The sequence below is a fragment of the Notamacropus eugenii genome, chromosome X, assembly GCF_028372415.1.
Source record: "Notamacropus eugenii isolate mMacEug1 chromosome X, mMacEug1.pri_v2, whole genome shotgun sequence".
Lineage (NCBI taxonomy): Eukaryota > Metazoa > Chordata > Mammalia > Diprotodontia > Macropodidae > Notamacropus > Notamacropus eugenii.
Genome location: NC_092879.1, coordinates 28393650 through 28421300, shown reverse-complemented (window position 1 = coordinate 28421300; position 27651 = coordinate 28393650). Strand labels below are relative to the sequence as shown.

The following is a 27651-nucleotide window of genomic DNA, read 5'->3' as shown; positions in this document are numbered from 1 at the left end:
TGCACAAAAGTATGGGGCTAGTCATGCATCCATTCATTCATTCACTTTCTTGGCCTCAATTATTTCATTTGTAGAATGGGACAAATGATACCTTATGGACCTGGAGGCAGAAGACAGGCCCACACTACTTTAAAAAAAAGCAGAGGAATAAATTAACTATCTGACTTGGAGGGTTCTTCTTGAATTCCTATGGACCACTGATTTATTAGGAAAAGGATCCTGTCTATAGGAGACTGATTTTAAGCTGAGTTATTATTATTTCCTGAAAGCACAACTTCATAAAATCCTAAGATTTGCCATGAAGGTGTTTGACTAGCCAGTATGAAGAAGGAGGAGGTGAGCAGAATGGTGATGGCATCTGTAGAGGTCAGAGGTCACTGGGCCGGGTCCTTGCTTCCTCTTGCCTCCCCACCCCCAGGCTCTCTGCTCCGTCCTGCTTAGCAGTGACCAGTGGTTTCACTAGGACTCTCAGCATGGCTTTGTGACAAATGAGTCAGTTTATTGCTAGTGTGACAGCTGTAGGCTTTTCATTTCTACAAAGCAGCTGATAGCTTAATTAAAGTTTGAACTTGACAAGAGTACCATAGCTCAGAAATCTCCATACTCTTCTTTGTAGCTTGCATTTCTGTGTTCATTCTGTCATAGTGACTTGGAAAGGCAGCTGTAGTATGGTGGAAAGGCTGGCCTCAGTCCATCAAGCAGCAATCCTTTATCAATCGATTATATGCCTGTCACTTTCCTAGTTACAGGGGATACAAACACAGTGGCTACCCTCAGGAAACTCTCATTCTAATGGTGGGAATGACTCAGACACAAGGAAGTCCCTATCCTTCTCTCAGTCCAGATGCTTTTTGACCTCTATAGTTTTTGACATTGTCCATTTTCCTTTTCTTTCAAAAAACCAGAGAGGAGAAGGCAGTAACACTAAGGGCAACCTGGGAAGGCAGAAGTTGGATTTCAACTGAGGCCTGAAGGAAGCCAGGGGATAAAGGTGAAGGGGGAAAACATTCCAAGCTTGGCGACAGTCAATAAAAACTTGGGAGATGGGGCATCATGGGCATGGAGCAGCAAATAGGCCAAATAGGCCAGGGCCACTGAATTGTAGGGGTTGTGGAAGTGAATGACCCTTAGAAAGACTAGAAAGATAGGAGGGGCCATGTCGTGGAAGGCTTAATAGAGGACTTGAATATTTGATCCTTGAGGTCATAGGGAGCCTCTGGGATTTGTTGAGGAGGGATCTGACAAGTTCCTTCTTCTACCATGAAGGGACTGGTGTCAGAGGGATATAAAATGAGAAAAAGGAGAAAAAAGGTAACTCTAGGTGGATATTCTCCATTTTTTCAGTGAATTATGATGCAAGGTTGTCTGCTGAGAGAGTGGGCAGAGGGGGTGCCATAGGAGGCTTAGAGAGAGTTGAGGTTAGGAGCAGCCACTGTGGTGAATGAATTATAAACTCAATTAGGGAAGAGTAGAGAGATTACCTTACTGCAGTGACTGCGCAGTTGAGATTAGAACGTGTCCATTTTTAGTAGGCCTAGTCAGGATGGGTTTATGACTTCCTCTTCCTCTCTTCAGCAGCATGTGAATAGTAGGGAAGAAGGCAGATGAAGGGAGTGAGGTAGGATTGGGATTTGGCAGAGCCTGAGTGGTAATTGAACAAGGGGTCAAGGGACTCAACTAGAGGAGAGAGTAGGGTAGATGTGGTTCACTGAGGAGTTGAGATCAGGAAGGGAGGAGGATATGCCTAGAGCAGGAGAAAGAACTAAGGGGTGGAGGTCCTAATGAAGGCAAAGAATAAAGTTGGAGTTTTTGAGGTATAGGGGACATTGGAATGATCAAGATTATGATCAGATAAAGGAATTTGTGAGTTCATGAGCGTGGGGGTAGAATGCTTGTGGTTAATGGCAAGATGTGAGGGGAGAGGGTTATCTCTGTGGTTGAGGTGAGTTGCAAGAATGGGCTATGGGAACTGGGTCGAATGAGAAATGGAGAATGAGGTATTTGAAGTAGTATCAATAGAAAAATGATAGTTTTCATTTATATAACACTTCATAATTTGAAAAAATGCTTTACATTTGTCAACTTATTTGATCCTCAGAACCCTGCGAGGTAGGTGTTCTTGTTATCCCTACTTTACAGATGAGGAAACTGAAGCTGAATGAGATTCAGTGATTTGGCCAGGATTGCACAGCTTGTCAGTGTCTGGGATCGGATCCGAACTCAAGTCTTCCTGACTCCAAGTTGCGTGTTTTCTCCACTGTCCATGAACTGCCTAATATAATATATAATATGATATGATGTAATATAACATAATGTAACATAATATAATATAATATAGTGTAATATAATGTAACATAATATATGATATATAATATAATGTGATATGATATGATACAATATAATGTGATATAACAGCATAATATATAATATAAATATATAATTAATATATAATAGAATTAATGCATAATATAATATATAATATAATATGACATGATATAATATATAGTTAAAATATAATATAATGTTGAAGTTTGCTACTAAGAGGGTAGCACTTGAGGTGGCGAGGAAGACTGTGGGCCAAGCACTAAACTCAGTGAAGAAGGAGGGAAAATATCCTGGGAGCTGATAGATAATGGCCACCAGGATCTAGAGTGGGTGACAAATTTGGGTAGTGTGACTGTCAGAGGAGGAGAAGTTGTTGAGGGATGGTGGAAGGAGGGCTTGGAAGTGGCATTCCAACTTCCCAGCTGCAGCAGTGAGTCAGGGGTATGAGTCGATCCAGTACTGGCCAGGGAAGTGCTGCTGGCGGGCAGATCTGGGTCAGGACATTAGTGGAGTGGGACGAGGTAGATGAGCATATGGGAGAGGGGACAGCTGGGCTTAGGGAAAGGGATTTGTTCTTTGGCAGCCAGGGGTTCTGCATCCCTGGGGTTGGAAGAGTATTGGGTGGGGGGGAGTGTATGCTGGCCGGTGAGAAACAAGTCCAGGCAGAGTAGAAGCGGCCAGGAAGAGGTCTGTGGAGGGAAGCAAGTGATTAGAGCTGTTTACAGTCTTCCCTTGAAGACTGATCTCATGGAAGGGTGAGCCACGTATGGCCCAGGGAGTGTGGGAGCTGAGACTGGGTGGGGGCAGTGCCAGGTGGGGCCAGCCCTGGAGCTGGATTGGGGTGGGGAGTCATGTGCTCCTACAGGAAGGTCTGTGACTGATAGTACCGGGGATATCGGCAGACTGAGCCTCTGCCTCTACGTGTGGACATGTTACGGCAGTATGCTTCTTCATGGGGCAGTACAAAAAAAGTTCGTTCTGAGATTCAAGTCACAGACTTGGATTCCAGTCCTGTCTCTGACCCTTAAATAGCTGTATGACCCTGGGTGAGTCACTCCCATTCTCTACATGTCAGTTTCCTCACTTTTAAGAGGTCCCTTCTCTCTCTAAGTCCTATTCTGTGACCTGCTTAGCAAATATTAAAGAATGAATCCATCTGGGAGTTAGTTTCCTATTGCCTCAGGAACATTTTCCTTATTAATAGACTGTCTAAAGAAATTCTAGACAAATCTTTTAATGTCAGACTGTTAATTTACTTAAGAATCATAGGATTTAGAACTGAAAGGGACCTTGGAGATGATTTAGTCACAGGATCATGGATTTATAACTGAAAGGGAAGTCAGAGGGCATCTAGTCTACATCCTGTTTCCCCCATCCAACCTGCACTGTGCCCCAACATTTTACAGATGTGGAAACTGATACCCCGAGAGATGGAGTGACTTGCTCATAGTCACACGTAGATTTAGGATTATGGACCCAGAGCTAAAAGAGGCTCCACCCCTTTTATTTTACTGATGAAGAAACTAAGGACTCTAGGAGATTTTACAACTTGCCCAAGGTCACTCACTCATAGGATCTTACATTTAGAGCTAAGAGAGACTTCAGCAGTCATCTCATCCAACCCCTTCATTTTACAAATGAGGAAACTGACTCTCTGGGAGGATAAAATTAACTTGTCCAGGGTTGTACAGGTAGTAAGAAATGAAATCAGTTTGAACCCAGATCCTCTGTCTCTCAATCCAGAGCTCTTTATTCACCATCTGTTTTGTTGGTTTTCATTTCTCTGACCACCAGATGGCATTGTTAGCCACTTTCCTGGTCTTGTTGAAAAAGGCTCAGGCCTCTGGGCAAGGCTCACATCCTTCCTAGTGGTTCTGTACTCTACCCTGCTGAGAGGAAGTGGGGGGAATGCACAGAGCTCTCTGTGATGCTCAGAGAGTGGGCACCCTTTTCTCTCTTTAATTTTCTGCACTTGTCGTTTTAGTCCAACGAGCATGATTAGTGTGGATAATGCCAAACAGAATAGCTTTGAGCTCCTACCTACTAGAAACCCCATTGCTTCTCTGAATCTGCTAGTTCCCTGAGTTCTAATCATGTGACTTTAGCATAATGGAACCAGCTGCTCATGTGACTAGTCAGTCATAGTTAGATACTATTTACTCATTTCTATAGCTCCTTGAGGACAGGGGCTGTCTTTTACCTTCCTTTGTATCCCTAGCACTTAGCAAAGTGTCTGGCACATAGTAGGTACTTAATAAATGCTTTATGACTAGCTGAGTGGGTAGATTAGTGAGTCTGGAATATGAAAGACTTAGATTTAGATCATGCCTCAAACATTTACCAGTGGTATGACCCTGGGCAAGTCACTTAACCTCTCAGTCTCAGTTTCCTCACCTGTAAAATGGGGAAGATAAAGGCACCTGCCTCCAAGGGTTGTTTTGAATCTCTAAGGTATAGGAATTGCTTTGTAAACCCTAAAACTCTTGTGGTTGTTATGTAAATTTAAGCTGTCTGTACCTATTCAGTGCTAGGTATAGAAAGTTCCCCCTACTTGGGCTGATTTTGTGCCTCTCATGTTTTCTGCCTCCAGGAACGGAAGAAAAAATTTGAGAAGGACAGTGAGCGGTTTTATTCTTTGCTGGATCGCCACTTGCATCTGTCTTCCAAGAAGAAAGAATCCCAGCTCCAGGAGGTATGTGTGGAATGCGGGCCCTTCCCTCTGTCTCCACCTTGGAATTTGATTGTGTTCCAGGCTGCACCTGTCTGAGGTAGGGGGGCATGCGTGGCTGGAAATAGCACAGCTAGAGATTCTGTGACCTAGGAGCCAGCCTCTGTTTTTCTTGGTCATCTTGTGTTCTCTGTCTCGCCTTCCTAGCCACTCCATGGCCTCCTTTGAGGATGTCCCATCTCTGGTTGGTTTCTAACATTTTTACATTCAGTTGTGAAATGTCAACTGGGAAGGGCCTAAGAACGGCTATCAGAGTTGAGGAGGACCTTGGATTGGAAGGAAAGAAGAAAGGGAGGGAGGGAAGGAAGGAAGGGAGGGAAGAAGGAAAGAATCTTTTCTCAAGGCCTTATGGGCCACGATATAGTGCAGAGGGAGGGAGGGAGGGGAGGAAGAAAGGGAAGGAAGGAGGGAAGTATGAAGGAAGACAGAGAGGGGAAGAGGGAAACAAGCATTTATTAAGTACCCACAATGTGCCAGGAACTGTGCTAAGCACTTTAAAAATATTATCTTATTTGATCCTCACAACAACTTGAGAAGTAGGTAGGTGTTATTCTTTTTTTTAAGTTTTAAACTTTCTCCTTCCCCCTCTTTCCTATTCCCTCCCTGAGATAGCATGCAATCTTATATGGGTTCTACACATACATTCTTATTAAACATCTTAATAAATTATTTAATAAAATAAATATTAATAAAATATTAAACACATTAGTCATGCTGCATAGAAAAATTAAAATGAATGGGATAAGCCATGTTGACCTGAAAACTTGGTTAAAGAAAAGGCAACAGGCTGAATGCATACATTTTATGATTTAATTAATTAATTGATCAATTCCCTATTAAAGAAAACGGTAACATAATGCATTATGGAGCCAGAAATGTTCTGGCTACCCAGTGCGGAAATCTTCTGGCTTATATACATTTTGCTGTGAGAAAGGAACTCTCCTAATTGAGCAAATCATAAATTCAGTAAGACAGGACAATTAACAAAGCAATGTCAGTCAGGCCTTGGGATTCCAGGCTGGGTAAACATATGTCTCCGTGATAGAGAAGGAAATCCCACCACTAGTGAGTGGCAGGCTTCCTGCCCTAAACAGATAACTGACATAGGAAAGGGTAAACAAAGTTCAGTAGAAATTACGACCCAAGATGTCTGTGTTTTCTTTACCGTTAACATGCCATAACATAGTATATGTCTACAAATATTAAGATATGGAAAACGTCCTGTTATTCAAGATAGTGTCTTAGGTTAAAGGTCTCCTTAAGGAGTGTAGAGTCAGCCTTGGCTGGCTTTTGCTGACATAGGAGAGGCATTCTCTGAGTTTGCTTCAGAGAGAACAAAGAGATTATTCCAAAATTTTATATTAAACATTATCAGCCATGAGAAAAACAAAACAAAACATAACACAAGAGAAAATATTCTGCTTCCATTTCCATAGTACTTTCTCTGAATGTGGAAAGCATTTGGCCTCATTAGTCCTTTGGGAACGTTTTAGATCCTTGCATTGCTGTGAAGGGCTAACTCTGTCAGAAACAATCCTCACACACTGTGATTGTTACTGTGTATGAAGTTCTCCTGGTTCTGCTCCTTTTGCTCAGCATCAGATCATATAAGTCCTTCCGGGCCTCTCTGAAGTCTTCCTGTTCATCATTTCTTGTAGCACAATAGTATTCCATTACATTCATATACCATAATTTATTTAGCTATTCTCCAATTGATGGGCATCCCCTCGATTTCCAGTTTTTGGCCACCACAAAGAGAGTTGCTATAAATATTTTTGTATGTGTGGGTGTGAAGAGGTTTATGGTGAAGGGTAACCCCAAAATACCGACCGTCTGGGTCGTGCTCGAATGAATTCGACTCAAGCCTTCTTAAAGCTAAAGAAAACAAAGTTTATTAAGGATTCGCCTAATTGGGTTGCCTCTTAAGGAGCCTAAGCATTTGTGACTCTTGTAATCGCAAACAGGCCAGATAGAATCTCAGCTAGACAGAGTCTGAGCTGGATTGCATCTGAGCGTCTTCATGGAGGCAAGGTGGGACTTAAATACAGAAAAGAGTATAGAAAGGATCTGGGGGGGGGGGGGGGTCTGGTAGTCCAGGGTGATGGGAGGAGGGGTTTAGAAAGGGTCTTGAGGAGAATCAACAAACATCAGACACCTAGGTGGGAAGCAGGTAGGGCAATCAAGGGATAACAGACAATGATCACAGATTTGTGTATGAAAGGCCAGATTCTGTGAGGAGATACAGGAAGAGATCAATTTGAGTATGAAAGGTCAGATTCTGTGCGGAGAAACAGAGAGCTCAATTTGAGTATGAAAAGTCAGATTCTATGAGGGGAAGCAAAGAGAGCTCAATTTGAGTATGAAAAGCCAGGTTAAGTGAGGAAATTCCAGGGGAGCTCAAGGAAGTTCCCAGAGTCTGAACCCCATTAGGTGGTAGGTGCTATTCTTCTCCACATTTTACAGTTGAGGAAATTGAGGCAGACTGCAGTTAAGCCCAGGGTCACCCATCTATTAAGTGCCCAAAGACAGATTTGAACTCCTGAACAGCTCGGTGGTGCTGTAGTGGTTAGAGTGCCTGACCTGGAGTCAGGAAGACTCATCTTCCTGAGTTCAAATTTGACCTCAGACACTGGCTGTGTGACCCTGGGCAAGTTACTTTACCCTATTTGCCTCAGTTTACTCATCTGGAAAATGAGCTGGAGAAGGAAATGGCAAACCAAGCCAGTATCTTTGCCAAGGAAACCTCAAATGGGGTCACAGAGAGTCAGACATGACTGAAACAACAACAACTTCCTGGCTCTAGGTCTAGTGCTCTATCTACTGCACCACCAGCTACCTCAGAAAATGCCAAGACTGAAAGGAACAGCCTTTAGTTCAGTTCCCTCATTTTTCTGAAGAGGAAATTGAGGCCCGGAGAGATGAAATGATCCTCCTAGGTCATATAGTCAGCATGAAGCAGTGTGGGGACTTGAATCTAGTTGTTCCATTCTGAGGCATCTTGTCTTCCTATTCAGAGCTGCCTCCTTTGTTTCTCAGAAGTTGCTCTGAGGACTCAGGTTTTGGGTCCCCCTGGCTATTTTTCCCAGGTTCCAATCAATTACAGCCCTTCCAGTCTAGCTCTTAGTTGTACCCTCAGGACATTAGCTTGGGCAGACCAAGGCTGTCCTTTCCATGCCTTCCATTGCCATGAGACTCTGCTCCTACAGCAGCGGAGGTCCAACACTGAACTGTGGGCCTAGGATGCTGCTGCACTGTAGGAATCTTTTCTCAAGGCCTTGTGGACCACAATATAGTGCAGTCCTTTGTAGCACTGTTGGAGGTGAGCTAGAGGAGCTGTGACATGCCATGATAGCACCCCTGCCTGACAGTTCTTCAGGTAGTTCCCAAGGTCCCCTGACTCAGAGAGGGCCAGGGAACTGTGCACACCATTCCATGGGGATAGATCCCACTTGTACCAGAAGAAACCTGAACTTTTTGTCCTTAGATGAGCCCTCTGTTCTTCAGGCACTGGAGAGTCCTTGAAGTCAAACTTCAGGTCATAGAACCCCAGCAACTGGAAGGGCCCTGAGAGGCTGATCTACTCCAACTCCTTCATTTTACAGATGAGGAAACTGAGGTCCAAGGAAGGGAAATGATTTGCCCAAGATCATCCATAGGATCTAGATCAAAGGATCTAGAGCTAGAAAGGACCTCATTCATCCTGTCCCTTCCAGACATTTGAATTTACCCTTGAGCTGATGTTGGGGACTGCTGCAGGGCCCTCACCTTCACTGTGTCTTTCTCCAAGTTTCTGTAGAGCAGCCATGGACTCTTAGGCTATGCAAGTACTGAGCCCTGCTCATAGTGGGCAGCCCTCTGCTGGGACTTTGCATAGACTGAGCTAGTCTCAGTAACGTTGATATTCCAGAGATGTTTGCTGGATTTGGACTCACCAGGGCTACGGTGTCTATCATCTTACTGATACCCACAACTTCCCTAGGGGATTGCAAGCTCACCCCAAATGTAGTTCATGAGTTATTCTCATTCAAAATCTCCAGAAACAGAAATACACTTCCATGCTCCTTAAATCTTATTGCAACCTTAGAATGATTTACAGATGAAAGCACCATTGTTACATACAGAAAGGACACGTGGAAGCACGCCCTAATCAGCTCCAGTAGTCACCCAGTGTCTCAGCACTTTGAGAGTTTCAGGAAAGCCAGCTCTCCTGGCTGGGTGCAGGTGGCCAGAGCATAGATTTCCAGAAAAACCTAGAAAGATTTACATGAACTGATACTGAGTGAAATAAGCAGAACCAGGAGAACATAGTACACAGTAACAGCAACATTGTGTGATAAGCAACTTTGATAGACTTAGCTCTGCTCAGCAGTACAACGATCTAAGATAATTCCAAAAGACTTGTTGTGGAAAATGCTATCTGTATTCATAGAAAGAACTATGGAGTCTCAATGCAAATTGAAGCAGACTATTTCCAGTTTTTGGTGGTTTTTCTCTTTTTTCCTATTTCTTCTTTTACGTGACTAATGTGAGACTATGTTTAACATGATTGCACGTGTATAGCCTATATCAGATTAGTTGCCATCTAGGGTTGGGGGAAGGAGAATTTGGAACTGAAAATCTTATAAAAAATGAATGTTGAAAATTATCTTTGCATGTAATTGGAAAAAATAAAATACTATTTAACACTTAAAACCCAAAACAAAACAAGTGACCAAGGCAATTAGGAACAGCCCAGTTAGGTACGATCATTGGATTTCTCATCTGAGTTTCACTGGTCATGTGGCAATGTCCAGTCCTTAGGCACTGTTTCTTTGTTTTGGAGCCTTTGCAGAAGTCTGCCCAACCTCTAATCCAGAGTTGGAGGCCTTTTGCCTCTCCTACTGGAAGACATCGAGGAATTCACCATGGCTCTACTCTGTTTTCTCCATGCCTCCAAACTGGTCATCTACAAATACTCAAAGCAGGATTTGTACATAGTCATCTTCAGTCAGTCCCCCCTTTCAACATATAGCCTTTAAACTCATCCACCAGCTCCTTGTCTGCACTAGGGGGCTTAAGAAGTCAGGTTCTCTTTGGGGATCATAAAGTGCCTTACTCTCTGAGCCAGCTTCCATCGCTACCGCTCCAACTTGGTCTTCCTTCCTGGTCTTGGCATTTCCCCAAGTGTGTACAGCATGGTGTCAAGACCTTCCACTGTCGTTGTTGTTGTTGTCATCCTCCTCCTGCTTCTCCTCCTCTTCCTCTTCCCCATTAGTAAACTAACAGGCCCCAGGGAGCTCTAGTTCTGCAATAACTAGAGACCAGTGATTATTCATGCCAGGTCTCCAATATATGAAAAGCCAACGGGGCATTCATCCCAGCACACATCTGCAGTGTTGAATGCCTTTTCAAGTGTGTTGCGTCAGTGCTCACAATTACACAGAACACTATAACACCAAACAAAAATTTCAATGACACTTGGCCACACAATGCTACAATGGTTAGACCACGCCTAGCCTGGGAATAAAGTTCTCACTGGTGGGGAAAACTGCTGCCAAATGATTGCCTAGAGTTGGAAGAAGCTTGAATCAGTCCATAAACATCCTGGGCAAGCACCTATAATAAAATATAATAAGAGTTCTCTGAGGTCCCCTTGAGAGTCTTGGCTCAGAAACCACTTTCTGCTTTTCCCAGTTTCAGTACAGAGTGCTTTGGATAATTAGCTATTAGCCGCCCCCCTACTGGTGAAACATTTTCTATTCTCAGTCCAAAATGAAAGCTACAAATCAAATAACAAGGTATTTAATTAAGAAGGAACAAAATAATAGCTCACCCTAGAAAATAAATGGGCAATAGAGTCCTTTTCAAGACCTCCTTTGCCACCAACTAGTACACAAATGAAAATAATACCTTCTTAGATTGAGTCGAGGGTGGGAGGTGGAGATTTTCACAGTGGAACACTTATTCAGGTATGTGAAAACTACCCTTTCTCCCCATGGGACTTGGGGTGAGGAAACTGGAGGTCTTTTCTCTTTGTCCTTTTAACTTGTTCTCTGTGGGGAAATCAAATGAGAGAATAGATGAAAAGCACTTTTCAGACCTCAAAGCCATATACAAATGTAAGTGGTGGTAGTGGCGGTGGTGGTGATGGGGACTGGCTGACATGAAGATCAATTGCAGCCCTTAGGGGCTAGATTTCCTTCAGTTCTAGACAATCAACAGGGATTTCATCCTTTACCATTCCAGAGGCTGAACATGCTTGAATGTTGGCTGCTATGACAGTGTCTCTTGCTCAGTAGACTATACCCCAGCATTGGGGGGATTTTTCCATTTTCCACTCTGCCTGTAGCAGCTAAGGACTGTCATGTGATACAGGGATGAAGGAGGGGATAGAGACAGAAGGCATCTGGCTATCAGTCCTCCCCTCTCCATATAGCTCCCTCTCAGTTTACTTCTGCCTCTCTTTTCTAAGTCCTTGCCTTCTGTTGCAATCTCCCATGCAGACCCAGTTCCCAGAGAGTTCTGATGACTTGGGCCTTCCTTCAATAAATATTCCTTTGCCTGTCTATCATGGGCACTCTTAGCTGCACTGGAAGGCTCCATTATGGGCAAAAGTAATCCTTGCCCATATTAGACAGAAAGATAAATAGATAGACAAAATAGACAGATGGACAGAGATGGATGGATGAATGGATAGATGGATAGATAGAAATAGTTAGATAGCTAGATGGACAGATAGATGGATAAATGAATAGATAGATGGATAAATAGGTGAATAAATAGATGGACAGAAATAGATAGATTGACAGAAATAGATGGATAGATGGATGAATAGATGGATGGATAGATAGATGGATAGATAGATAGATGGATAGATAGACAAATGGACAGAAATAGATGATTCAGAGAGAGAGAGAGATAATATGTATTAAGTGGGTAGTGTGTACCAGGCACTGTGCTAAGCTCTAGGAATATCAGCATAAGCAAAAAGAAAACAAGGCTTTGCCCTCAAGGAGCTTACCTTCAAGGGGAAGCTGAAAGCTTCAAAAGGAGCCGAAAGCTGAGGAGGGGTGATGGTAGATGCACATGAAGAGGCATTGTGGAAAAGTCCAGAAAATCAAAAGTGAAGACTAGGGGAGAGGCAGGGGAGCACTGGCTAGAGAGAGCCAATCATTAAATTTTCATTGTGAACTTTGACATGTGAACATGTCAGAAATCCAGTAAGTCAGTCAGTAAACATTTAGTAAACATCTCCTACATGCCAGACACTATGCTAAGTGCTGAGGATACAAAAAAAGGCAAAATATGGCCCCTGCCCTTGAGGAGTTTATAAATCACATAGTATCTGCTATCAAACTGTAAACAAGATAAACAGGAAATAATTAAGGAAGACACTAGAATTAAGAAGGGCTGGGAAAAGGCTTCTTGTTCAAGATGGGATGTAAAGGAGGCAAGGGAAGCTGATAGGTAGAGATGATGAGGGAGAGCATCCCAAGCATGGGGGACAGTCAGAGAAAATGCCCAGAGCTGAGAGATGGAGGATTTTGTTTGCAGAACAGCCAGGAAGCTCTTGTAATTGGATACATAGTGGGGAGTACGGTATAAAGAAACTGGAAAGGTAGGAGGGGGATAGGTTATAGAGAGTTTTGAATGTCAAGCAGAATTTTGTATTTGATCCTGGAGGTGATAGGGAGCAACTGGAGTTTATTGAGTAGGGGAAGCAACATGGTTAGACCTGCACCTTAAGAAAATAATGTTCATGGCTGAATGGAAAATTGATTGGAATGGGGAGAGCCTTAAGGCAGGCAGACTCAAGGTAGGCTTTTGCAGCTGAGAAGGATGGGGAAAGGGAGCCAGAGGAAGTTGAAGGAGGAATGAAAAGGTTTGAAAGAGCCACTGTGGAGAGTAGGATCATGAGCTGATACAGGAATTGCCTAGCAGCAGTGAAGGCCCAGTTGAGGCAAATTGACAAATATGACAAATCAGGGCTCAGTTATCATTTTGTTGATTGTCTAGATTCAAGAAAGGAATGGAGAAAATATTCATAATGCAGACTAAACTTAAAGTGTATTATGTGTACATTTTCCCCCCAGAGAGCCAGTTGTTAAACATTTACAAACACATTCCTGGAGGAGGGAGCATGGCTGACTTGGACATTTCAAATAAAGCTGCAGGGCAGGAACTCACCAATTGGAAGAGGGGGTTACAGGGGAAAAGATATCTCCAGGGTGAGAAGGCAGCTGGGGAAGAAATAGATTGGAAAAGCTGAGAGAATCAGGAACAGAACTGGGAGAGGAGAAGCACTCCTTTTTAGCTTGATTGCTTTATTCTTTTCTTCCTTCATTTGTAACTCATGTCTCAGGATCCCCCAGCTCCCACAATCACTCTCCTTTTGGCTCATTTTCCCTCTATCCAGAGTTTTGCCTTGGAAATATTAGACTATCTCATATTTGGTTCACCAAACATGTAGGTGAAAAGGTCTTTAGCTTCTGTACAAGTTTTCAAGATGATAGTTCGTATCCAGTACAGGACAAATATGATTTCACTCCATAGCAAATGCTTAAAACACATAAAGCATTTAGAGCAGTCAATAAAAGTTGATTTTTTTAAATTTGAAGTTTTAATTTTTCCCCAATTACAGGTAAAAACAATTTAAACATTCATTTTAATTCGTTTTAAAAAATTTTTTTGAGTTTGAAATTCTCTCCCTTCCCCTATTCCCTCAACTCCTCCTTGAGAATGCAAGGAATTTGATATAGATTACATATGTGCAGCCATGTAGCACATATTTCCATGTTGGTAATGTTATGAAGGAAAACAAAGACAAAAAAATAAAGTCGAGAAAAAGCCTGCTTTGAAATGCATTCAGACTCCATCTGTTCTTCCTCTGGAGTTGGAAAGCATTTTCCATCATAAGTCCTTCAGAATTATCTTGGACCATTGTATTGCTAAGAATAGCTAAGTCAATTATAGCTGATTATCATACAATGTTGCTGTTACTGTGTACAATGTTCTCCTGGTTTTGCTCATTTCACTTTGCATCAGTTCATATAAGTCTTTCCAGGTTTTTCTGAAATCTGCCTGCTCATCATTTCTTATAGCACAATGGTATTCTATTACAATCACGTACAACAGCTTGTTAACCCATAAAAATTGTAAGAGAGAGGCACCACATCTCTCAACCCTAATTAATGTAATGAAGATGATAATACATTCAGATGGCTTTATCACGTGAATACCCATCTTTGAGTTATAGAATCAAGGGTGTAAATGACGTGGGAACAATTCCTGGATACCTCTAATGAACCAATCGGTCGGTCAAAGGTGGAAATTAGGCATGAACTAAATGAAAGCAGATGACTGATGGGCAAAGGGAAAAAGAATTTCCAATGGTCTGGAGTGGGGAGTTCTCCCCTTGGCAGGTGGAGCTCTCTGATGAGCTCTGAGGATTGGGGCACCAAGTCTCAAAGCTGCCTTTCCCTTGGTGTGTCTAGTCTGTGCAGGCTCCCAGTGCAGATACTTGTCATCGGCTACTGCCATTCTGGTGACAATCCCATCGCATCTGATGGGAAGACCAAATCTGGTCACCCTTTCAAGTTTACAAAATCACCTTCTGAAGGGAGAGAGCAGAGAGACAGATACTCTTCAGGTACTTGCCTAGAGGTCCTCTTCCTCTAGTCTGGACTGCTATTGGAATGCCAGATTCTGAACTGGCTTGCTGTTTTATCCATGGTTCACAAGATGACCGATGCTCTTCAGCCAACCACAAGACATTTCCTGGGTGGCATTGTCTGCTTTCATTCAGTTGGTACCTAGTTTATGCCTTTGATTGGCTCAGTAGAGATGTCTAGGAATTGTTCTGTCCCTAGGTTATACCTTTGACTGATCCTGTAACTCAAAACACAATGTATTCTTACCTGATGAAGATTTCTGGGCTTAGATCAGTGGTTCTAAACTTTTTTGGGGTCTTGGACACTTCAGAGTAATATTAAATAATTGAAGAAAAGCGTTAAATTTCAGTTAGTGGTTACAGAAAATAATGATTTAGTTTTTCCCATCCAATTTCATGGACTCCCTGAAATTTATGCATATACTCAGGTTAACCCCTGGCATAGAGAACCTTGTTACGTTAATTGGGTTTGGGGTTCATGGGACATCCCTTGACACAAGCACTACAACTCCTCTTTCTCTTTGATGAGTCCTGCCTTTTCCCCAGGACCCTAGACTTGCAGGCTCATAATGCTACCCTGTGGTTTGGACTTCCCTTGCAAGGCAAAGTGAATTTGGTGTTGGTGGAGGGGAAAGCCCCTGACATTCTGGTGAATCTCCCTTTTCCCCAGTGATACACACAAGACTTCCAACTTAGAATACTTTGGACTTCTTCTGGGAAGGAAAAACAAAAAGGCTTAATGGTCCTTTCACTGAGATGACAGTGTCTGAATAACTCAGATGACAGTGTCTGAATAACTCAAAAGTCCGGGTCTTTGCATTCTTTTTACCTCTCTAGAGGGCTAGATTCTAGAACTCGGGAACTTACCCTCTTCTCTCCAGAAGACTGAGTCTCTAGACTCTCCAAGAACTCAATTATCATCCAGAAAAAAGCCCTCTTCTATCCAGGAGCCCTAGTGTTCACAAATTCTCCTTCCTAGCTTCCTGAATGAAAGCACTGGCAACTTTCCCAACTGACCATTAACTGCCTTGGGGTTAGAGAAGGAGACTGTACATCCACAGGCCTTCTCCACCAGAATCAGGTCTGATCTTAGATCTCCTTGCCAAAAAGGACCAACTCTGCCACTCATGCCATTTTTCTAGGCTAGCACAAAGGCTTAGCTTAGAACCACGGCAATCAGAGCCAACCAGTTCATCCACAATTGATCCAAAATAGCCAGAGCCAGTCAGTTCATCCTCAGTCAGTGAGATACAGAGACCCCTCCCTGATAAGCTCAACAAATTGCTAAGAGAACTTTGCTAGTCAATTTCCTATAATTTATTCACTGATTCAGTCAACAAAGAAATACTAGGAGTCATCTGCTGGGCACAGAGTATGGTTAGCATTGGGAAGTTTAGGTAAGACATGGCCCCTATCCTTATGATGCTTCCATTCTAGTAGGGAGATGAAACACATACACTGTAATACTATTCACTATATACACTAGACTATATACAATATACTCTATAACATAATAGCACATTAATACATAATAGCACATTAATACATAATAGCACATTAGTGTATCAGAGATCATAGGATAAAGTGTGATCAGAAGGTGAAGGTTCCAAGGTGATGGGTAATTGAGGTGGGATTTATATGATGAATATGAAGAAGAGGATTGTAGGGAGTGGTGTGACCAAAGGGCACAGGAAGTAGTCCAACTCATGAGAACTTGTTATATGCTAGATGGCACCAGATGCTGGAAGATTCCAAGATGAGTAAGACAATGTTCCTTACTTCCCAGGAACTTTCGATCTAATTTGCCCTACTCTTTGATCTACAATTTTCAAGGGTCTTTCTGTGGAAGCTGCTGGTGTTTCCTACCAAGTCCTGGTTGAGCAGGCATCCCTGGCAGCTGAGCCAATGACTAATAAGGTTGCCTTGGCAAGACAGCCTTCTCTCAGGTAGTCTCCCAAAGCACTGCCTTACTCTCTGTTGTGTTCCTTTCCTATAGGCTGACTTACAGTTGGACCGAGAGAGACACAATTTCTTTGAGTCATCTCTCGACTATGTGTACCAGATCCAGGAGGTTCAGGAGACCAAGAAGTTCAATATTGTGGAGCCTGTAAGTCCCATATCTTTCTATACTGATCTGATCATAGATTTCCATGGAAAAGTGGAGACACCAGCCTCTCAAGCAAATCCAAAAAACTGGTGGCTGCACGAAGTTTGGTTGTCTGTGTCAGGGCTAAGGCTTGTGGGTAAGGCTCTCTTAGCAAGCTCTTTCATGACCTTGGGCAAGTTACTCTCCTCTGTTCTCAGTTTCCCCTTCTGTGAAATGAGGGATATTGAATTATCTTTCCAATATCTGCAATGCTGTGGCATTCCAGTAATATTGACACTTGAAACCATGGAATGATAACTCTGGAGAGGCCCTTCCAGCAACTATGCTAGGTATACCTGCCCTCCATGAGCTTATATTCCAGTGGAGGAGACTCAACTTCTACAAATATATTTATATATATATTTATATTATATAAAACATATATTTGTATACATGTTATGTATATATAAATATAAATAGTTACAGACAATAGAAATCCAAAGTAGGGGCAAGGTAACTTGAAGGTTGAGGATGCTATGGCTGAGGAGACCTGAAAAGGCCTCCTCTGTAGTCTGACTGTTAGGATTCCATGAGGCAGAAGTGAGGAAGGAGAGCCTTAAGTACCACTCCCAAAGCCACCCAGTGCATCAGGGGCAGAACTGGGTGATGTAGCAAATAGAGTGGGACTCAGGAAGACCTGAGTTCGAATCTTGCCTTAGACACTTCCTGGTAGCATGACCCTGGGTAAGTTGCTTAGCCTTTGTCTGCCTGAATTTCCTCACCTGTAAAATGGGGATAAGAATGGTACTTGCCTCTCAGGGTCATTGTGAGCAATTTGCAAAGTGCTTTTCAAACCTTGAAGTGCTATATAAATTCTGGCTCTTTTCTTCTTATTGTTATTCCTGAATCCTCAGTCTGTTTCATTTCCACTATATCATACCCCCTCCTGTTAACTAGAAATCATTTCCAGAAGTTAAAATCATGTCTCTCCTTTGTACTTCAGCATTATTTTGCACAGCTCTTTGGCGGTTATGATGCTCTGTGTTGGGCATTCTGCTGTTAAATAATAAATACACAGAAGACTGAAAAAGAAAACTCATTTCCTTATTCGAACTGAAGTTTATTCCATGAGATACTTTGTGTGAATTTCACAAATATCTGTGCATTCTCCTCTAGATAGATAGGTAGATAGAGCATTTATTAAGCACTTACCATATGCCCAACACTGTGCTGAGCCCTGAAGATACAAATACAGGCAAAGAAGACAGTTTCCTATCCTCTAGTCATTCTAATCAGGGGAGAAGATAACCTCTCCTCCATCTTTTGGGGAGGGTCAATATTTTAGCACCTTGGGATTATAGGACAATTGTAGTCAGAGCTAACAGCCCTTCCTCCCCCTACCAACCCAATACTCTCTGAGAAATGAAAAAAACAGATCCAGAAACAGCAAGTGACTCACTTAAGGTCTTGCAAGGGTTCAGTTGCCTTGAAAGTTCTCATTAATTTTCAGAGTCTTACTTAAGCTAGCCGATGATCATCTTTTATAATTCCACTACAAACCTGAGCCTTGGACCAGAGTGCATTTGCTAGCAGCTGGTAGCCTCACTCATTGTCCTGCTGTGTGGTAGAGGGTGGAGGTGTTTGCATTGGTCTGACTGTGGTCAAGGGTGGTGGTTGCAAATGGGCCATATAGGAGGCCAGGGGCTCAGTCCAGTCATAGCTGTTTGCTGTATCTGATGAAGGGAGGGGGCCAGGATGCAGGGAGGGGGATCCCTACAATAAAAAGTCTTTTCTGCTCATTCTCCCTAGGTCTTAGCCTTTCTTCACAGCCTCTTCATTTCCAACAATCTGACAGTAGAACTAACACAGGATTTCCTCCCTTACAAACAGCAGCTCCAGCTCAGTCTGCAAAATGTGAGTTTGTCCCTGGGGGTTTCCATTTCCTTGTCTGTCCCCCTTCCCGCCTCAGCAGGGGTGGTTGCATTCTTGGGAGCGTTGCCCGGCTAACCTGCTGGGGCCCAGTTACAGGATAGTTGAGATAAGCCAGCCTCATTGGTTTCTGTTCTTGTCCTGCTTACTCTGCCAACTGGGTAGACTCCAGTGTGGGCCACTTGAACCCCATTACCCAGCAGCCCACCCACAGCAGAATCACATGGGCTTTGCCTTGGGAACCGTTTGTCTACAGTCACAAATCCGAGATGTCCTCTAGGTCAGTCAACTGCCATGAACTTTGGGCTTGACATGTGGATACCCCATAATGTGGTGGAGTGTGCAAATCAATGATCTTAGAGTCAAAGATCTGGATTCAAGTTCTGGTTCTATCACATATGACCTTGGATGAGTCACTGAACCTCTTTGAGGTTCAGTTTGCATGTTTGTAAAATGGGTATAATCATACTTCTACTTTCCTTATAGAAGTGTAGGGTTTAGAATTGGAAATGTAGTAGTACACTAGAAAGAGCAGTGACTATAGAATCAGAAGATTCAGATCCTGGCTCTGCCTATATGTGACCTTGGAGAAGTCACTTATCCTCTCTGGGGCTCAGTTTCCTTCTTTGTAAAATGGAGGCTGGACTAGATGGGACTCTGAAGTCCTTTCCAGGTCTAGAGTTAGATCCCAAGGCTGTGTCTTCTAGATGTTCTGTACAATCCTGATAGTGCCAAGTTCTTGGCCAAACCATATATATCTGCTAAGCACTTAGTCAGTAGTTTTTAGTGATCTGTCTTCCCTTCAATAAAGGTGCCTTCAGAGTTCAAACAGCCTGCTTTGTGTCTGCATGCTGCTTTTTCATACGTAGAATAATTAATAATGGTGAGGAAGGACCTTATTTTACAGATGAGATGCCTGAAGCCCAAAATACTTATGTAAGTTGCCCAAGGTCACCCAAGGAGGTAGGGGCAGAGTTGGATTTAAAACAGTGGAAACAGCACTGGTTATGGAGTCAGAGAACCTTAATCAAATCCCTCCCTTTGCCACTTCAAACCTCTGTGACCTTGGAAGAGTCATTTTCCTCCTCTGTAAAATGAGAAGGTTGGATTTGATGGTTTCTGAGGGTCCTTCTAAAGCTTGAGATCTAGGATTCCATGTGTGACCTTAGACAAGTCATTTCCTTTCCCTGAGTCTCTGTTTCCTCCTCTGTAAAATGAGAGAGGTGGACTCTCTATCCTCTGAGGTTCCTTCTCACTCTAGATCTCGGTGCCTAGGATCATATGTGAGCCCAAGTCTCCTGAATCATGGTGCACTATTTTTTCCACAATCCCATTTACCTCTTAATTACAAGTTATGGTCCTCTGGATGCACCCTTCCCTGACTCCAATCCCTTAAAAAATGTAGTCACTCCTTGCAGTAACTCCAGACCTGGATTTGATCTACTTGCTACCATCTAATGCAACTCTTGCTGTGTCCTGGTGTATAACGCCTACTTTGCATTCATTCCTGGCAATCATGTCTTGGCAGACCAGAAATCACTTTTCTAGTACCCGAGAGGAGATGGAAGAACTCAAGAAGAGGATGAAGGAGGCTCCGCAGATGTGCAAGCTCCCAGGGCAGCCAACCATCGAGGGCTATCTCTACACACAAGAGAAATGTATGTATGTGGGCACACCAATGGGGGCCCACAGCCAGAGAACTGCACTTAGTTTTATTTCTTTTGCCCTCTTTGACAGACTGGTAGATCTAGAAGGGGCCTTAGAACATAGAACACAGAATGCAAAGCTGGAAAGAGCCTTAGAATATGCAATGTTTGATGCTCTGTACCTCCAGACAGAGAGCTTATGAACTCCGAGGACAGATTGAGGCATATTTATTTTGGATATGGATAATGAGGGAATTTGTTTTGCTTGACTATATATGCTCGTAATGGGTTTTATTTTTCATGTTTTCTCAATGGGGTTGGAGGGAAGAGAATTTGGAATTGGAAATAAAAATGGAGTTAAAAAAGGAATATACAGGGTGGGAGTTGGATCTTAGAACATAGAGCATAGTGTCAGAGCTAGAGGGGCCTAAAATATAGTTCTCAGAGGAGAAACAGCCTTGAAACATACAGCGTTCAGTTACATGTGTTGGTACACACCTGTAATCCCAGCTAGCAGAGAAGCTGAGGCTGGAGGATCACTTGAGCTCAGGAATTTTGAGTTTCAGTGTGTATGTTTATCCTTTGTTGCCAAAGAAGACCATGCCATCAGATAATAATGACATGACTTGCACTTGACTTTGTTTTGAATGAGGTCTGTGCAGGTCACCAGCCTCACTTCTTCTCCAGAGCCCTCTGAATCCAGTGAGCAGATATTCATCAGGGTGACTGGAGATGACCCAGGATGAGGCAATTGGGGTTAAGTGACTTGCCCAAGGTCCCACACTAGTGAGTGTCAAGTGTCTGAGGTGAGATTTGAACTCAGGTCCTCCTGACTCCTGCACTGGTACTCTATCCACTGCACCAACTAGCTGCCCGATAATCTCCAGTCATCCTGATGAATATCTGGTCACTGGATTCAAATGGCTTTGGAGGAGAAGTGAGGCTGGTGACCTGCACAGCCCTCCCTCACTCAAAACAAAGTCAAGTGCAAGTCATGTCATCATTTCTCTGATGACATGGTCTTCTTTGTCAATGAAGGATGAACACACTTGAGTTTCAGTGGAAGAGAAGAGAAGGGAGGGGTGAGGAAAAAAGAGAGAGAGGGGAAGAAAGAGGCAGGGGGAGAAGAAAAGAGAAAGAGCAAGAGGGAGAGGGAGAGTGACAAAAAGAGGAAAAGGGAGAGGAAAAGGAAAAGGGAGAGAGAGCCCAATGGAGGAAGAGGAAAGGGGGGAAGAGGAAAAGAATGAGAGATGGGGAAAAGGAGAAGGGAATAGAGAAAAGGAGGGAGAGGGAGAAAGAGAGAGAACATATAGTGTTCATACTGGAAGGGACCTTAATGATTGCCTAGTTCTAGCCACCCTCTTTGTGCAAATGAGGAAATGGTTTGATTGGAGAAGACTGGCTCTTAAAGTACTTTACCAACATTGTAATAAATTAAAATGCATTGGGCAAAACATCATGGTTTGGTTGTAGCTAACTCGTGTCAGGGAATAATTAATTCATTGACTGAACATTGCAAATGATTCATAGTTCTCCAGTCTCCTGGATAGATATCTTGAATTCATTTTCTGGAATCATTTATGTGTGGGAGGGGGTGGTATTTCCCTTTGCAACTTCTCACTGTATGCCCCATACCCTTTTAGTCCAGTCACTGGCCCAAATTATGGTATTTGGAGTAACCAGAGAGGTAAGCCCAGGATTCTCTAGGATTTTGAGTTGGAATGGATCTTGGAAGTCCTCTAATCTGAAGCACTTGTTTTTAACTGAAAACTGAGCCCCAGACTCACGATGTAAGTGACAGAGCCAGAATTTGAACCCAGGTCTCCTGGTATAACCTAGTAAGGTATTTTTTAAACTTCTGATATAGAGAGAATAATGTATCTTCCACTTATGGAGGATTTATTATCTGTTGGCACCTAAGCATGTGTTCCCCACTGTGTAAGGGAGCTGGATTTCCTCAGGCCCATATTACAGGAGAGAAAGGAGATATGAAATGATGCCTTCTGGTTCTGACACTGCCACTCATGATCTTTATGATGCTGGAAAAGTCATCTAAGTTTTCTGTGCCTCGGTCTCCTCCATTGTCAGACAAGGATAGTGAACCTCGCCCTGCCTCCCTCCCAGGACCAAATGAGGCTATCAGTGTGAAAGCCTGTGAAACAGCCTGGAGGAGACTGGAAGCAGAGAGCCCAAGTCAGAGGCAGTTCTAGTAGTACAGGCAAGAGGTTCTGTGGCCCTAAACTAGAACGAGGGACCCATTCCTGGAGAGAGGGCAGTGAGATGCAGCAAGAGGCATGAGGGAGGTTGAGAGGCTACCTTCTTATATAGACAATGTAAAGAGGGGTGGAGAGTTGACCATGGAGGTATAAGCAGAGAAGGCAGAGGTGGCCAGGACCCAGGGCTGAAGATAGGCCTGAACTGGGGCAAGGCAGAGAGGACTGGATGCTGATGGCTTGTCCAACTGGTGAATCAGTATAGGGTCCAGGTGGCAAAGGGAAAAAGGGATGGCCAGAACAGGAGTGATAAACTTGAGCAGTTCTGGAGGTGCCATGGTGCAGTAGGATGTGTACTTGATTTAGAATTGGAGGACCTGTTTTCAAATCCAAGCTCTGCTCCTACTACCTGTGAGTTCTTGTGAAAGTCCCTTCCCCGTCCTGGGCCTCAGTCTCCCCATCTGTAAAATGAAGGGGTTGGACTGGGTGGTCTCTGAGGTCCCGTCCTGCTCTAGACCTAGGATTCTATGTGTGACCTTTGACAAGTCCTTTCCCCTCCCTGGGCCTCAGTTTCTCCCTCTGTAAAATGAGGGGGGTAGACCAGAGGGTCTCAGGCTCCCTTCCAACTGTAGCTTGAGCATCCTGTAAGAACTGAGACTGAGAGGGACTAGAAGTTATGATGAGAATTGTTTCATTGGTGTTTTTTTCTTTGTTTTTGCCCCAGGGGCTCTGGGAATATCATGGGTGAAATACTACTGTCAGTATGAGAAGGAGACCAAGTCACTCACAATGACTCCCATGGAACAAAAACCAGGAGCGAAACAGGTCTGTCCCTTTCTATTCCTTTGCAATCAACCTGAGTGACTTCTCTTGAGAAGAATCTCTTTTGAAATGTAGGACAGCTCTCATCAGCCATCTTACAATAAGCAGTGCCCTCTCTTGATTTTTGCCCTGACCTCTCCTTGGCACTTGTATCATAGTTATTTGTGTGTTCATCATATCTAGGGATGTGCATGTGGTAAATATTTAACAACTGGCTCTCCAAAAAAAAAAGTGTACACAACACACTTTTACATTCAACCTATATTATTAACCATTTCTCCATTACTTTAAAAAAGCTAGACAGTCAAGAAAACAATAAGTGAAGCCCCGATTTGTAGAATTTGCTCATTTCTAAGGTCTAAACGCTCATACTGAAAATTTAACAGTTGGCTCTCACAAGCAGGTTTGAGCTGGCTCCAGCACATCTCTGCTCTATCCCCCTAATAGACTACAAAGTTCTTGAGAGCAGGGGCTGTTTTATAGCAGTTTTTTGTGACTTCTTCATACAGGGAGATGTATCTACCAGTTCTGATGTTCTGTATGCAGCATGAACACAGCAGTCACCTCTCTTCCCCGCACTGGGGACCCAACTTAGAAGCAGGATTGTGATTTGAGGTTGAGGGGATATTATATATGTCCTAAGGTTCCATGGAGCTCTCATACTTTGTTTTCAATTCTGTTTTATATGAGGCAGGGTCCCTTTACAAGAGGTGGCATTGTATAGAGGGTAGAAGGCTGGCCCCAGGAAGACCTGGGTTCAAATTGTGCTTCTACCACATACTGCCTGTGTGACTCTGGACAAGTCATTCAAGCTCTCAGAGTGTCTTGACAGCTCTGAGAATAGAAGTTACAGAGAGGGTGCCACCCTGCATTGGTTCGGGGAGTTTCCTCATCCTATGCCATCCTCATGCCAATGTAATCATATGTCCAGTTCTGATCCTTTGTCAAAGTCAATGGCCTGTGAAGAAGTATTTCTTAAGTGTTTCTCTTCTGTAAGAAACTTTTCCCCATTCCCTTAACGTTAGTGCTTTCCCTTGGAGATTTTCTCTAATTTATTCTAAATATGTCTCATTTTTAACATAGTCATTTGCTTGTGTCTCCCTCATTGTGGGCACTTAATAAGTCCATGTTGACTTCAGTTGACTTACTGTGCACCTGTGATAAGTGTGAGAGTACTTTCGGGCAGGGAGAATCATTCAAAGGCCAATGCAGTTCTTAGAAGTGGCAAAATGTGGCCATGGATTCAGTGTATTGGATGAAGGAAAGCAAATCATGGATGACACTGATGTTGGGAGCTTGAGTGAATGGGAGAATGGTAGTACCCTTGATAATAATTTTGAACAGGTGAGCATTTGTGGGGAAAGATAATGAGTTTCATTTTGGACTTACTGAGTTTGAAATGCCTCTAGGACATCCATTGTGTAATTTCCACAAGGCAATTGGTGAGATGTGATACTGTGGCTTGGGAGAGGTACTAGATCTATAGATAGACATATGTCTATCTATAGATCTGTATCTATATCTACATATATCTGCATCTATATCTAGGTACTAGATATAGAGATATAGAGTTGTGGGAATCTTCAACAGAGAGATGGCAACTGGACCTAGGAGAGCTGAGTAGATCCCCAAGTAAGGCAGAAGAGCAGAGGACTCTGGATACAGTTGCATGGAACACCTACAGTTAGTGGGTGTTAACACAGTAGAAGAACCAGTGAAGGAAATTGAGAATGAGTCATCAGACAGTTATAAGGAGAATTAAAAGAGAATAACATCATGAGAAATTTGAGAGGAGAGATTATCCAGGAGAAAAGGGTGATAAACAATTTCAAGAGAGGTCAAGAAACATGAATACGCTGTTGGTGGAGTTGTGAACTGATTCAGCCATTCTTTAGAGCACTTTGGAAATATACCCAAAGGGCCATAAAACCATAAAACCTTTGACCTAGAAATACCACTGCTAGTTCTATATCCCAAAACAGATAAAAAGCAAAAAGGAAAAGGACCTATATGTACCAAAATATTTGCAACAGTTCTATTCTGGGGGCAAAGAATTATAAACTGAGGGGTGCCTATCAATTAGGGAATGGCTGAACAAGTGGTGGTATGTGATTCTGATGGAATATTATTGTATTACAAGAAATGATGAGCAGGATGCTCTCAGAAAAACCTGAAAAGACTTGCATGGACTTTGCATCAGCAAAGTGAAATATAATGTGTACAAAGTAATAGCAATATTGTGCGATGATCAACTGTGAATGACTTAGCTATTCTCAGCAAGACAGTGATCCAAGACAACTCTGAAGAACATATGAAGAAAAATGCTATCTAACCCCAGAGAAAGAACTGCTGGTATCTGAATACAGATTGATGCATATTTTTTAACTTTATTTTTGTTGAGTTTTTTTTGGGGGGGGGGGGTCTATTTTTTTTTTTTTTTACAACATGACTAATGTGGAACTATGTTTTACATGACTACACGTGTATAGCCTATATCAAATTGCTTGCCTTCTCAACGAGGGTGAGGAGGGAGGAAGGGAGAGAATTTGGAACTCAAAAGGTTTTTTTTTAAAATTAATTTATTTTTAATTTTCAACATTCTCTGCTATAAGCTTTTGGGTTTTAAATTTTCTCTGCCTCCTTCCCTTTCCCCCTCCCGAAGATGGTATGCAATCTGATATAGGCTCTATATATACATTCTTATTGAATGTATTTTCACATTAGTCATGGAACTCAAAAGTTTTTAAAAAGGAATGTTATAAGTTCTTTTTACATGTAACTAGGGGAAAATAAAATACTAAACCAAAAAAAGAAAAGAAAAAAAAGAGAGGTCAGGAAGGATGAGGATTAAGAAAAGACGTTATGTACAGTGGGATTTTCTATTCTCTTCACTTTTCAGTCAGTAGTGCAACTGTAAAGATGGGGTCTGCCAACTTCAGAATAACCTGAAAAGACTTATATGAACTGATGCTGAGGGAAGTGAGCAGAGCTAGAGCATTGTTCACAGAAACAGCCAGTGTGTGAGGACTGACTTTGATAGACATAACTCTTCTCAGCAATGCAAGGTCCTAAAACAATTCCAAAGGACTCATGATGGAAAATGCCATCCACATCCAGAGAAAGAACTATGGCGTCAGAATGCAGAGTGAAGCAGACTATTTTCTTTTTTATTTTGTTTTGTTTTCTTTCTCATGGTTTCTCCTATTCATTTTAATTCTTCTATGCAACATGACTAATATGAAAATGTATTTAATAGGAATATATGTGTAGAGCCTATATCAGATTGCATGCCATCTTGGAGAGGGAGGGGGAAGGGAGGAGGAGAAAATTTAAAACTTATGGAAGTGAATGTTGAAAACTAAAAATAAACTAAAAAATGAATAACAACAGAAACCTAAGTTTTACTGTTCTCAACCCCCGTCCCCCAAAAAAGATGGGGTCCCCCATAGAATGTCATTGACAACACTCTGTTTCAGTCTCCCTTTGTCCATGATGTCTGTAATGCATGTGTAAATTTTTCTGCCAAAGATTTTGTAGACATAGGAAGGCAGGTTTATGGGTCAATAGTTATTCATAGTCTCTCCTCACTTTGGTTAGCAATAGTAATATCTAAGGCTTTTCCCCAAGAGTCTTCCCATTCCTCTCTTCTTTAGGGTACCTTGTGAATCAAGCTATCCTTATTGTACCACTTCCAGCACAGATATCTTTCGTCTAGTCTAACTGTTTTTCCCATTTTTTTGGGTATCATTTCTGTTTCCTCATATAGTGCATCAGGGACTGTCATGTTCAAATCCAAATGAGGCATGATAGAGAAAAAAATTAGCATAAAAATCTTTATAGAACTTGTCCTTTTTCATCCGTTGTCTTCTTTCCAGTTTTATCTCAAAATGCCTGAGGAACAATTTTGCTTGGTTACGTCTCTTTATACTTTCTCCAAACTTATTTTCCTTTCTAGTTCTACTCAGTCAGTATTCTGTGGAGTGATACTACTCAATCTGCCACCAACCTCTTCTGTTAGAATTTAGAAATGAGTTTAGATTTTTGTCACTGTTGTGCCACTTGGTAATGAGATCAAGGCATTATCTAGAGTGTTTAAAAAAACATTTTGCTGTGGCAATTGATTGAAATAAGTAAAATTTCCTTGGGAAATGATAGTCTGTAGTGATAGCTGTTCTTATATCCACTTTTCATTTTTCTGCATCAGTAATTTGATTAAGGTGGTCAGTTGCCTTAATTACATACCATAACTTCAT

The 27651-nt window shown here is 42.5% G+C and overlaps 1 protein-coding gene across 1 annotated transcript in view; it reads left to right on the top strand.

The window, feature by feature from the left end:
• The window catches only part of OPHN1 (oligophrenin 1), a 292555-nt gene that overhangs the window by 151347 nt on the left and 113557 nt on the right, over window positions 1–27651 (top strand). The window contains exons 5-9 of the mRNA XM_072626106.1: window positions 4916–5017; window positions 16699–16809; window positions 18598–18702; window positions 20246–20375; window positions 23301–23401. Of these exons, the coding sequence (XP_072482207.1) occupies window positions 4916–5017; window positions 16699–16809; window positions 18598–18702; window positions 20246–20375; window positions 23301–23401 (549 nt within the window). The remainder of the gene's footprint in view (window positions 1–4915; window positions 5018–16698; window positions 16810–18597; window positions 18703–20245; window positions 20376–23300; window positions 23402–27651) is intronic.